The sequence below is a fragment of the Myripristis murdjan genome, chromosome 11 (assembly GCF_902150065.1).
Source record: "Myripristis murdjan chromosome 11, fMyrMur1.1, whole genome shotgun sequence".
In the NCBI taxonomy this organism is placed as follows: Eukaryota; Metazoa; Chordata; class Actinopteri; order Holocentriformes; family Holocentridae; genus Myripristis; species Myripristis murdjan.
The window spans coordinates 17,470,740-17,483,665 of NC_043990.1; the positions used below are offsets into that span (position 1 = coordinate 17,470,740).

Genomic DNA, 12,926 nt, shown 5'->3' on the forward strand with positions numbered 1-12,926 from the left:
GAAGCTGCAGCAGTCGGCAGGCTTCCCAGCTGTTTGCCTGCTGGTGGGCGGGCAGAAGCGGACTGGCTGGGTGGAGTTAGGAGCAGCGCTTTTAGCAATGGGTCCGAAACCTATTTAGTTAGACAGCAGAGTTACCAAGTAGAGCTGGAAACACCTGATGATCTTTTTGGGACAATCCGCTCCATAGGACACCCGTTTTAACTGTCGGAAGATAAATCTACCTCCAGTCTTCATTTTCGTCGAGTGTTGTCTCACATTTTTTCCTCTTCTGAAGAAGTACAGCCAGTTGCTCTCTCTCTCTATCTCTCCAAAGCATTATTGATAACTTATTGATAAGGAGACATTGCACTATTCTTTTTATTGTTGATATTCCTTGTATTTTGCACTAAAGATGCACACCACGCAAAAGGACACGACTTATACGAAAATTTTTGTCGGGGGTCTACCCTACCACACCACGGATTCAAGTCTCAGGAAATATTTTGAAGTGTTTGGCGAGATTGAAGAAGCGGTGGTTATTACCGACAGACAGACCGGCAAGTCTAGGGGTTATGGATTCGTAAGTATCAATCAATCACGCGTTTATTACACTTGCATCAGTTTTATCTTAAAATGTTAACTGTGAAACTTTGTGTTGCGCAGTTAAATGCGTGCCATCACATGTTCTTGTTCATGAGGTTGCCGGTTGCTCTATTTCACAACATTTGACTCATAACGATACACGGGCAATCGTAGGATTTTTATGTTTTAATTTTCAGGCCCTGCTATCATTTGCTGTTGACTTGTGTTGAAATATCGCTCGGTGCAACTTGTTGCGCGCTGGTATGCGCCCTGACATGTTTCCAAACGAGCTGCACACACACTGACAATGTTGGCGGCGAAGAACAAACCTCATGATGTCTTTGTGTTGCGGAGCAATTTTATGAAACGGGTACAGTGTATTCATTATGGCGTTTTCTTCCGCTAAAGCGAACGATAACGCGCAAAAATGACAGGCGGCAACCATGACGCACCAGTCCGGTTTAAAACAGCCTGATGTTACCAGAAGAGCGGAGGGCACAATGTGACCAGCTAGTCCATATTATATTCCACTTTCAGTTCAGCCACAATGTAAAAACATCTCTTTACTAGAAATGACAGACGATTCAGTCATCTACACACACACACACACACACACACACACACACACACACACACACAAATGATTTACTTCTGCATTCTTCTGCAAACATTTATTTTGTTTGTATTGAGATATTGTTCTACATGTTTATTTTATTGGTTGTTTTTTGTTTGTTTTCTTACTTTTACTTTTATCATGTTCGAAATAAACTAAACTGACCATACACACACACCTACACACATACAGGTAGATGCATAGTTAGATGCATGGGAGAACTGCCCCAAGTTGTTTCCACACATATTCACCTCTTAACAAAAAAGTTTTTTTTATGACATATTAGGTCTGCTCAGATGATGTTTAAGGATATTGAAAGAGTAATTTTGTCATAACTTGCCAATACATGATGTGAGCTGATTTATAGGTCTATCAGTATCTATATGTTGACCCCGTCATAAAGCACTGTCTGCCTGCAGCCTCATCACTGCACAACACTGCAGCACTACGCCACTGGAGTGTTGTTGCACCGTAATATTCTTTGCACTCATGCACATCACATGCATATATTATTCATGCTCCTTTTCTGTATTGTTTCCTCAAAACTGCCTCAGGCCAGACCAAGGAGGGTTAGTAGGTTGCTAAAGTGTCTGAGAGGAGACAGACCAGCCAGAATCAGTTTTGCAAAGCCCTGAGTCGGGTAGTAAAGTTGTGCTGCTGTAATGGGAGCCGTAATGGAGGGCCGGGCAGTCGTCTCACAGAGCAGCAGCAGGCTCCCATCCACCGCCGAACGTGTCAACACATCTCTAGAGGCAAAGTTGTGAACATTATGGATGTGTCTCTGTTGCCAAGTACCTGCTGCCTTAATGTCGCCGGCAGACACACACACACACAGACACACAGGATTAATTTACGCTCACAAGTATTTTGCTGCTTATGCACAGGCACACACATTCACATACAGTCCCAGCTTTCTCTTTCTGTCTTCATCGCCTTCTAACATACACACACATCATCCCATGAGTTCACAAGGCTTTAGACTTGATCCATTGCCACATTCAGTGCTGCCAAGCCAGCCGATTGTCTCTGCAGGCCTCCTGGTGATGAAGTGTCAAGCTCACACACACACACACACACACACACATGCCTTCAGTATAATCCAGCTCTAACCCATGTCTCCTCCTTTCTGTGTGTGCATGTGTCTCTTCTACAGGTGACGATGGCGGACCGCTCGGCCGCCGACCGGGCCTGTAAGGACCCAAACCCAATCATCGACGGCAGGAAGGCCAATGTCAACCTGGCCTACCTGGGGGCCAAGCCTCGGGTGATGCAGCCAGGTAAAGTCGACCAGTGGTAGGAAAATTATTTTTATGATTTTAACGGGGATGGAGAGCGCAAAGGATGAATACAGCACACAAAAGTCAGTTTATTTTCTACAACACAAGCCGCAAAAAGCTGTATGTTTTGCAGTTGGTGTTGAATAGTGGATGTGGTTGTTGGTTAGTGTCAAAATCAAGTCATGAATGAACGGAAAAGATCATAAGATGAGGAAATCAAGAAGCATGTGTTGCACTTTCATTGATTTTAGAGGCGTTAAGGTAGTTTAATTCCATATAGTCGGCAGACCATACGGCTTTGTCCTCACATTGTTTCACAGGTTTCCTTTTTTGTTAGGAATCCCCAAGGGTATATTTAATTGTATCAGCAACATAGCGAACAAGAAAATCAAGTCATTTCTGCTCAATGGTCCCTTCAGGGTTTTTTTTTCCTTCAGGAAATTAGTTCCTGCATGGCAACAGCACACAGGTTGTGAGGTTAGAAACACAGACTCGGGTTGAATTGAAGCTTAAGGTCATGCAGACATGACAGTTTCTTCAGTGGCTCCTTCTCTGTTTTCTGAAGTTTCCGTGTCCGTTTCAGGGTTTACCTTTGGTGTTCCCCAAATTCACCCCGCGTTCATCCAAAGGCCTTATGGGTAAGTACTGAGAAGTCTACACGTTGTTCAGAGTAGAGTCAGGATGTACTAGTGAGAATTTTTTTTTTTAAATGGTGTGTTTTTTTTGTTTTTTTTTTACATGTTAATGTTAACCATTATCAATATGTACTGAATGGTAATTGACCCTTCCAGCCTGACTTTGTTTGATTTAACTTTATATTTCTTTCCAAACATAGAAAAAGGCTGATAATTCCAGGTGGATAATAAGTTTTGTTTAGTTTATTCCTTTATTACTGTCTACCAAAAAGCCAGACAAACTGCTTTTTCAAGGTTTGCCTGTTTGTGTGAATGTGTGTGTGTGTGTGTGTGTATTGTGTGGTGTGCATGAATCCTTAGAGTTTTAGTGTGTGTGTGTGTGTGTGTGCTGAGTGGACAATGATGGAAAGTTCCAGCCTGACTCAATGTTATCTATCTTTCTTTGGTCCGACAGGCTCGATCTCGGTTAAGCTAACTGTGCTGGTTTGTGGAATAGTTCTGCGAACATAATCACAGATCAGAGAAAGGAATTACCTGTAGACTCAAACACACACAAACAAGCTCTCAAAATGGTGATTATAGATGCATGTACGTTGGTTTCTGTTTCATTTTGGTTTTTGACTTTTTTTTTTATTTTATTTTATTTTTCTTATTTTATTTGAATAGAACTTAGAGCTTTGTGTGCAGTTATGAAGTGGTGTTGTTAGCTAAACCGTGTGCTTTCTACTTTAATGACAAAAAAAAAAAAAAAAAAAAAAAAAAGCTGGATTGACTGATTTTTTTTTTTTGGGTGTTCTTTTTCCTTTTTTTTTTTTGTGGAAGAGTGTTAACTTTGCCGGGGGGAGCAAAGTATTTTGTTTTGTTTTCATTTTAATGCTTTTGTGCTGTAGCTTGTGGTTGACCTGTTTTGTCTAACAGGATGTGCTTTTCATGTGTTTCTGGCTGTCTTGTTGGAGTGAGTGGTGAATTTTCTGTGTGATTTATTTCATTTCATGTCGTTTTATTTCTCCCATCCCTCACACCATCCTCGCCCTGTCCCTTAGAAATAACACGGCCTCATCACTCCACTGCTTGTGCGTGCTCAGCATCTTCCTGGCGTTTCCTTACATTAACACGTTCGGTCGACAAAGTCACCGTCACAGCACTTCTCTTTTTAGGAGCCCCTTATTGCCTCTGTCTTGCTCCTTCTGCCTTTCTGTCATCTCTTTGCCATCCTCTGTGTGTGTGCTCTCCTTCCCCTCTGTCTTTACACCTGCATCTCTCACTCTTTTTCTTATTCTCTCCCCATCTCCCCTCTTATATTTCACATCACACTCCTCCCAAATGTTGCCTTGCACTGTTTCCTGGCCAGAAATGTCAATATACATATATAAATTATCTCGAAGAGCAGCAGGCCTTGCGTTTGAGTGGAAGGCCACAACCAAACTGTGGGACCATTCACTCAGGAAAACACCATGTTCAGTGTGTGTGTGTGTGTGTGTGTGTGTGTGTGTGTGTGTGTGTGTGTGTGTGTGTGCATGTATGCATTAAGGGTCTGTGAGTTCTAGCCATTGTTGTTTGTGCATTTGCATGTGTCAGTACAGGTGTATGTGCCTGGTTAGGGTCCATATGTTTTAAGTATGCGTGTGTGTGTGTGTGTGTGTGTGTGTGTATGTGTATGTGTGTGTGTGTGTGTGCACATACACGAGTGGCCACATGCACGCGCGTTTTCAGAGGCCAGCTCAGCTCAGCTCAGCGCACCGAAGTCTCCAATGTGACACAAACAAATGTCTGGATGCCACAGTGCGTTCTCTCTCTCTGTCTCTCTCTCTCTCCCTCCCTCTCTCTCTCTCTCTCTCTCTCTCTTTCTCTGTCTCCCTCTCTCTCTCTCTCTTTCTCTCTGTCTCTCTCTCTCTTTCTCTCCATCTTTCTCTGTCTTTCTGTCTCTCTCTCTCTCTCGCTCTTATTCTCTCTCTGAACAAGCTTTCGTCACATGGGCTCGTGGTGTTAAGGAAAACAAACGCAGCCATTGTGCCACACAAAGCCCCGAATGCTGACGCTGCAGTCGCATGAAGCTGTGTTGTATGTGGCAGGGGGTGGGGGGGGGGGGGGGCGGGGGGTGGGGGGGTCCGGTGGGGGTGAGAAGGGTGCAGTGATGTCGCTCTCACTGTCATGTAAGAGCAAGATGGGGGGGCTTAAAAACGCTCAGGTGGGTGTTCAGTGGTTCTCCAGTGTCCATCAGCGCCAACACATGAACACATGCATCCTGAGGTCCACGCCATCAGTCCATGTCGCTCATCATCACATAGTGTCACATAGAGTTTTCCCCTCACAGTTTGCACATGAAGTAGATGATGCTTTCAGATCTGTGTGACAAGTGCCATGCAAGGGAACCTGATCCACATGCACTGCAAAAAATCAGAGCTCAGTCCTGCTGCACCTTTTAACTGAGGCCAGAGCCACCTGTTTCCAGCCGTAATAACAATCAAAGCTGAACGGGCCCTCGCATCTCCAGCATGTCAGAGGGAGCAGCAGCCATGGTTTCGCTAATGTAGACCAAACACTGTAAAGATATACATTTTCATGACTACTGGAGTACATTGTGTTGCGGCACAGCAAATGTAGGCTACACACTTTAAATTTCACATAAAATCAAAGGAGGTTTGTAGCTTAAGGCCTCACTTCCTGTTGCCAGTAGCTGGCGCTACAACTACGACTCAATATTGGCATGTAGATGTCTTCAGGCCTGGATTCTCATCCAGCTTGTGACGTTTGGGGCAGATTGGACAATGTGAGGTCAAGTTGCAGGTTCCTCTTTTATGGCGAAACATGCAAATGTGCCGTATTACCATGACAACTTCCTGTTTCATGGCAAAGCATGGAAATTGGCCCCCACGTGATGTGCAGGGTGTTCCACGAAAACTCAAAAACTGTGCAATTTATCCTCACACAGATCTTTAGATTTCACAGATCAAATTAGAAGTCACAGGCAAAATCTCCAAGAGGCGTTTACACGCAGTAAATTCAAAATGGCCGGCTTCCTGTTGGAGTTTGTGTATGACCCCAAGAGACTTTTGCACATCTGGAGATGTTACATCTGCCTACCAAATTTTGTGCAGCTATGTCAAATTTAAAAGTGGGGCTTTGTCTTTGAAATTTGTTAGGGGGCGCTCTCAAGCCCATTTGCCACACCCAAGCCCAAGACCCATAACTGATATATATTTTAGCAACTTCAGATGCATGCGCAAAGTTTCCCCTTGCACCTCAAAAAAGTGTCTAAATAGGAAAAATTAAAAACAGAATAATAATCCCAACAGATTTAACAGTGTCTTCCACCACTCGGTGCTCAGGCCTTAAATATGACATATAAGAACTGACTATCAATGGCTTGGTGCATGCACGTAGACACATGTGGCTGCATGCAAATACACACACACACACACACACATATTACCTTGTGCACACACACTCGTACTTATGCAGCTGTGTACATGTGCACCCTCCCTCAGTATTTGTCACCAGTGTCACCCATGAGGTGTGTGTGGTGGACCTTTATTTAGCCTTGAACTTCAATGACCGCTGGGTTGTAGAAGCACAGCATTCCAGCCGAAACAGACACACACACACACACACACACACACACATTCACATGCACACACACTCAGACACACTGTAGGTACTGTGGAACATGTTTTCACAATGAAGCCACGCAGTCACAGTGGGTATTTTTAAATCTTATATTATCACCATCTCTAGGGAAAAGAGGGTATTTTTTAATGGGAGGGCATATTGGATGGGTCAGCCAGAGCTTCGCTTCCCATGGCTAAAAAATATGCTGTGCTATGTGTGGTTGTGTGTGTGCAAGTGCTCGTGTGTGTGTGTGTGTGTGTATGTATGTGAATCTACCCTGGTGGGCAGTGCTGTACCATCCCATGGCCAGTGCAGGGTCAGGAATCTGAGACACTGACGGTTCAACCCAGAATGCACCGAGCCTGGATTTGATTTCGAGGACCAATCGAGACGGGTGCATACCACTGGACGTCCCCTATATGACGTGTTAACAAGCAAAAAATTATTTCTATAGGCTCCAGCCGCTATAGTCATATACCAACACATAGCTGTTGAGAGCTTTAGATGTTGATATGATCCTTTATGTGATGTAGATCTCATCCAACACACTATGGAGAAAACATGTCACGCTTAGATGATCATTTATAACCAGCAAGAAACAGCTTCAGTCCATTTCCAGGCCTAAAATGTAGAGGTATTTATTACTCTAACGCAATAGCACACACAAGGGAGAAACCCATATATCATGGTCCCAGAAGATTATTGTTGTCATTATTATTGCTGTTGTGATTATTAATGTCATTAAATGATAGCCTCAATGTGATTTAGTTCTCTCAAAAAAATGTGAAAACTTTAATTAAGTAGTATTTTGTCGGTTTTCTGGAAGAGATGGGTCAGATGGCAGTTCATTTTAGATTAAACTGGTTAAAATTAAGGTAAAAATAGAGGTTTTGTGGTTCAGAAATGTATGAATCTCTAAGCAGAGTTTAATATCTGTAAGCATGAATCACTAATTTTGTAAGTAGTTGTATCAGTGACTCAGCACTTTGTTTCACCTAGTGAGGAAACAAATCACAATGACTGTGCATAAGGTACTGGGTTGCACAATGTGTGTGTGTATGTGTGTGTGTGTGTGTGTGTGTGTGTGTGTTAGTCCAGTCGAACATCGGTGAGTTAACGTCATTCACCTCCAAAACAATGGAGATTCCTCCCAACACACTGTTAGTCAACTTTATTACTATTAATAGATTCGCTGACCAGAAAAATCATCCAGTCTGTTTTTTTTTTGTTTGTTTTCTTTTGTTTTTGTTTTTGTAATTCAGCCAACTTTAGGGGTGGCGTCCTGTAAAATATAAAAGGAAACATGCCTCACCCTGCTAACCTTAAAGAATTTCATTAGCGTGTGTCTCAAGGCGAGTTTTAGTATCACATGACGATCAAAATGTTGTTTCGGATGCTTCTCCACGTAATTCTGGCCACAGCACCGACTTCCTTCAGCCGATAGTGGTTTTCAGAAACCCCTTTGGCCCATCGTTAGCGTGTGTCTGTGTGTGTCCTTGTGTTTTTTGCAGTGCTGCATGTGTAACCTAACCAAGCCTCTGTGTAGTGGTGTGGGAGGTAGAGCCGTGTCTGTGTGCACACACACATCAGCATTATGTGCCAAGTCTGAGGCATCTGACAACGACGTCACCAGATCCTCAGCGACCTTTGCCTTGACTGACAGTCACACCAAACCTCCACATGCCCACATTCACACCCCCCCACCCCCTCGCTGTTTTATGTCCTTTGGGTTGAGTGATTGTGCCGTGTCCTTGTTGTTGCTGTTGTTTTTGTAATCGGTCCAGTCGAGGTGGACTATTTTTATATATTTCTTCCTCCCTGACGCCTTTGTTTGTACAACTTGCTGTTTTTCCTGTTTTTCTCTGGGTCCACTGTTTTGGTTGAGATGTGATTGGATTGGATAATAGAGTGCTGACAATAGGGTTGCCACGATAGATCCTGCCTTTCACTCTTAACATTTTCTGCATCCCCTTCCTTCTCTCCCAATCCAGACTCCAATCTGACCACCTGAACATTATTCATACCTCCTCCCTCACTCGATTGTTTTATTATTTGGTCTCCTTGATTTTCTCTCAACAGCTTTTCGAGCCTTCTTAGAGTGCATCATTCAAACCATCCTACAGGCACATACACGCTCATCAGAAACCCAGCTAACCACGAGCAGTTGTGTGCAGCAAATATAAAACTGTTTCCAGCAATTTGTCAAGCTCTTTGCCTCTCATTCCATTTGAATTAAAGCGAGATTCAATTTGATTAGATTTTACTTTTATCTCATAAAGGGTAAGGAGGGCTGTCGGGGTAAATCTGCTTTTTTTTCACGGGCAGGACATCAAAGGCTGAAAATCACACGAAGAGTTCAGCTTCTAAGTTGTTCCTTCTTGGTTCCCCTAGTCATAAGTTGGCATCCTTCCCTGAACCAGTAGTGTAAGTTTCAAAAGCTCCCATCGTGCTCGCTGTCCAACAGAGAGTTTCCAGGCCTTATAGAGTATGGGGGTGGGATATGACTATGTCATGGAGGGCAGAATGTGCTCATTGTTCTTGATTGCTTATTTAATCGAAACATCCCTCTGGGTGCAGAGCCTAGCCCCCCTCAGCCCCCTCTGCCCCCCCACCCCCACCCGGCTCTTTGTCCCAACACAGAGGGGGAAATGGCCAGCAGCGTCCTTTTTGAAAACTGTCCAGCTGTCAAAGTGGCAGTGACATTTTCACAATGCTTCCCTGGGCTCATCCTCTATCCGCACCCGCGCCCCTGGTGCTATAAGCCCCCCCCCACCCTCCCACCGCCCTCCCGCGAGCAGGGGATGGCACCAGAGCCAAATCCACATGTGACCAACAGACAAGCACAGACGAGCTGCAGATTACTGCTCTCTATCTTCTCCCCTCCTTTTCCTCCCTCCATCCCTCTGCCTCTCTCTGCCTCTCTTTCTCCACAACCACAAACAAGTTCAGAAGTGACCAAAACTCCCACATGAAACCTGTCTGCCAGTTTCCCACAACACAACCCATTAGAGGAGATGACATCATGACTTGTGCTTAAGCCCCTCCAAACTTAATCAGAGAATTGTCCAATAGGTGTGAATGACTCAGAGGTTAAATAAGCAGCCTCTGGGCTTTCAAAGATTCCCTCACCTTCAGATCTTCTTTTCACAGAGAGATCTCTATTTTGGCAACCCTATATTGTTCTAATCCCTACTACTAGCAGGCATTTCCTTGGTGTTCTTGACTGGTGGATTGGACTTGGGCTGGGTGGTGTGGGGGGGCGCTTGGCCGCAGTGTGGTTGAGTTGGGTTTGGGGTTAGGATGGGGGCTCCTACTCAGACTGGGGGTTTGGTGCACGCTGCTGGTGTCAGCTCAGGAATCCAACTAACCTTTGGTACGTGTGTGTTTGTCCTGCAGGATCCCGGCCCACTATGTGTACCCTCAGGCCTTCATGCAGCCCAGTGTGGTCATCCCACACGTACAGCCCACAGCTGCCACCTCTGCCACTGCCTCCTCCCCCTACATCGACTACACTGGAGCCGCCTACGCGCAGTATTCTGCCGCCGCGGCCAGTGCCGCCGCCGCCGCCGCATATGAGCAGTATCCCTACGCTGCCTCCCCGGCTGCCGCAGGGTATGTGGCCACCGCCGGGTACGGCTACGCGGTCCAACAGCCTTTAGCCACCGCTGCCCCGGGGTCAGCTGCCGCTGCAGCTGCTGCCTTCGGTCAGTACCAGCCCCAGCAGCTGCAAGCCGACCGCATGCAATAGCAGCCACTGCAACCATTGGACATGCAGGGGGAGGACGCCTGCCCCCGACCCCAGGTGATTGGTCACGAGAAGGAGCAGCGAACGAAAAGGAAGAGGGACTGGCCTTAAGAGTGGCCGTGTCAGGTCGCGCTGGCAAGGTGGTGGTGATGATGATGATGGTGGTGGTGATGGTGGTAGTGATGATGATGGTGAGGTGGGAACTTCATACAGTAGCTTTCCAACTTGCTGTGCTTCAACCAAAAAATATGAAAAAACTCGAAGAACAAATTAAGGAAGATGATTTACTATTATCATTGTTGTTGTTATTACAATTATTATTATCATTACTATTATCATTGTAGTAGAGTACTTATTTCTAGAGACGACATGCAGGAACTAATCCCTGTGGTTGGTATAGTGTTAACTAAGCCTTTAAAGTCCCATTGCTGTCTATAACGTTAGTTTAGGAAACTGTTCTCTTTTCACGGGACAAAAGTGTTCCTAAAGTGTTTTTTTAGTTCTTTGATGCCCTCATAACATATATTTATTATTGTTATCATTACATATCGGGGGCTCTTACTGTTTTTTTTTTTTTTTTTTTTTTTTTTTGTCTTTTCAAGTGCATTTTTTGGAGTTAATATTTTCTGATAATCAGGGAAATGGAACCGTTTTCCAGTGTGTTAGCTATTATTATGCGACCTCTGTCAGGAAGTAGGGAGGAGAGAGGAGTTGAAGAGTCGTAAACTCATGGTGTCACATTTTGAAGAACTACCTTTTTATCTTCCTGATGCTGAATGTCCCTTTTTTTACTCTGTGTTTCAACCTCTTGACCTATGCAAAGCAAACAAATCACCAGGAGACAGAAACACTGCAGGAAAAAAAGAAAAAAAAAAAAGAAAAACTGAAAATGTCATCAACTCTTTGACTCTTGGACTAAAGGGGCTTGGTGAACGACACAAAGGCACTCACAAAGGAAGAGGTTGAAAATGGCTCCAGACAATGAGAACACTAATCAGTTGCTTTTCTTTTTTTTTCACACGTTTCACTCACACATGTGCACAGACACAGACGATCCACCCACAGAGTTGCACACATAGCGGTCAAAGACAAAGGCACCAGGCGTGTTTCTCCCTGGCTCTGCGCTTCGGGATGGAGTTTGGGATAGAGAGCGAGAGAGAGAGAGAGAGAGAGAAAGAGAAAGAGAGAGAAAGAGGGAGAGAGCAGCTGCTGGTGGGGGAGGGAGGGAGGGAGGGTGGGAGGTGGAGGGAACAGCGCCACACAGACGGATCACTCTGGAAAGAACGCATCACTTGTGCTCGTTTGTTGAGCTGTCACATTTTAATCCCTGGGCCCATTTGGGAACCAACTCTACACCGCTTCCCCCCACCCACCCAAACGCCACCCCCTTCTCTCTCATACCCCCCCTCCCACCACACACACACACACACACACACACACACCAGAGCCCCAGCCATTGAGCCCTGCCCCTGTCAGCACTTCCACCTCTGTGCTACGGTCTGTGGGGAGGTTGGTGTCAGGTACACACCACACACACACACACACACACACACACACACACTCCCCCCCATCTCTTTCACCAAAGCCACCCCAACAAGTGGCCTGCCTCATGTCTCAGAAATATGGGGTGCAGAGGAAGGGCGTGGGTCTGCTCGCTCTTTGACAGGATGTGGGTCCTGCTCCGTGTGCCTTACATTTTTACTGCTATTTAAGAGAAAAACTTAAAAAAAAAAAAGAAAAAAGAAAAGAGAAATCTACTATTTAAGATAGGCTATTTATTTTGAGAGTTGACTATGTCGACACTCTAAGAGTAGAGACTTAGTGGCGGTACTGTATTAATAATATTATTATGTACTCATCTCAAGGCATATATAAGTTATTGATTAGTTTTAGTTGTAATATTATTATAATAATTATTATTATTATCATTATTAACATACTCAACCAAAAATGTTGATGTAAGAGTTATTTAAGATACAATTCTGTCATGTGCACTGTACAATTATATATATATATATTTTTGCCTTTTGAATCTTTAGAACATGACATTAAATATTGGTTAGCTTAATGCCTTTTGTATGGAAAACCCTTATTTAAATGCAGGCCTGTTTGCATGCAGATTGTTCTCTGCCTCTTCTATGTTTAGAGCTGTTGAAAAAATGATGAGAAAATGCAAAAAAATAATACAGACAAAAACGAGCAAAAACGCTGCTTTCTCCATTAGAATGTATGGTTGTCGTCAAGGTTTCAGTAGCTGTGCTTCTTTTGCTTTTAATATTCATCAGATGGGCTATTTTACACTGTTGGGAATTTTTATACTTGAACTATTTCTTACAAGGGAAAATATGAAAAAATAAATGACAAAAAAACTTTTTAAGGAAGCTTTTCAGTGTCACTGGATGAAGGCATGTAAAATGTTACTATTTAAATGCAAAGGTCCTGTTGGTATTAAAAACTTTATTTCAGAAATTCAATATTTACTCAAA

At 44.2% G+C, this 12,926-nt stretch overlaps 1 protein-coding gene across 1 annotated transcript; it reads left to right on the forward strand.

Moving 5' to 3' along the window:
- Positions 1-168: 168 nt before the first annotated feature.
- rbm24a (RNA binding motif protein 24a) lies at positions 169-10,455 on the forward strand. Its single transcript, XM_030063937.1, has 4 exons — positions 169-559; positions 2,328-2,451; positions 3,035-3,089; positions 10,092-10,455. The coding sequence occupies exons 1-4, from the start codon at positions 392-394 to the stop codon at positions 10,441-10,443; spliced, it is 699 nt and encodes a 232-aa protein (XP_029919797.1). The 5' UTR covers positions 169-391; the 3' UTR covers positions 10,444-10,455.
- The last annotated feature ends 2,471 nt before the right edge of the window (positions 10,456-12,926 follow it).

What these genes read in the sequence shown, in the direction of transcription:
- rbm24a (XM_030063937.1), top strand. Translation starts at nt 392, where the DNA reads ATGCACACCACGCAAAAGGACACGACTTATACGAAAATTTTTGTCGGG. An exon ending in AGTCTAGGGGTTATGGATTC is followed by an intron (nt 560 to 2,327) that starts GTAAGTATCAAT and finishes TCTCTTCTACAG; the next exon opens with GTGACGATGGCGGACCGCTC. An exon ending in GCCTCGGGTGATGCAGCCAG is followed by an intron (nt 2,452 to 3,034) that starts GTAAAGTCGACC and finishes TGTCCGTTTCAG; the next exon opens with GGTTTACCTTTGGTGTTCCC.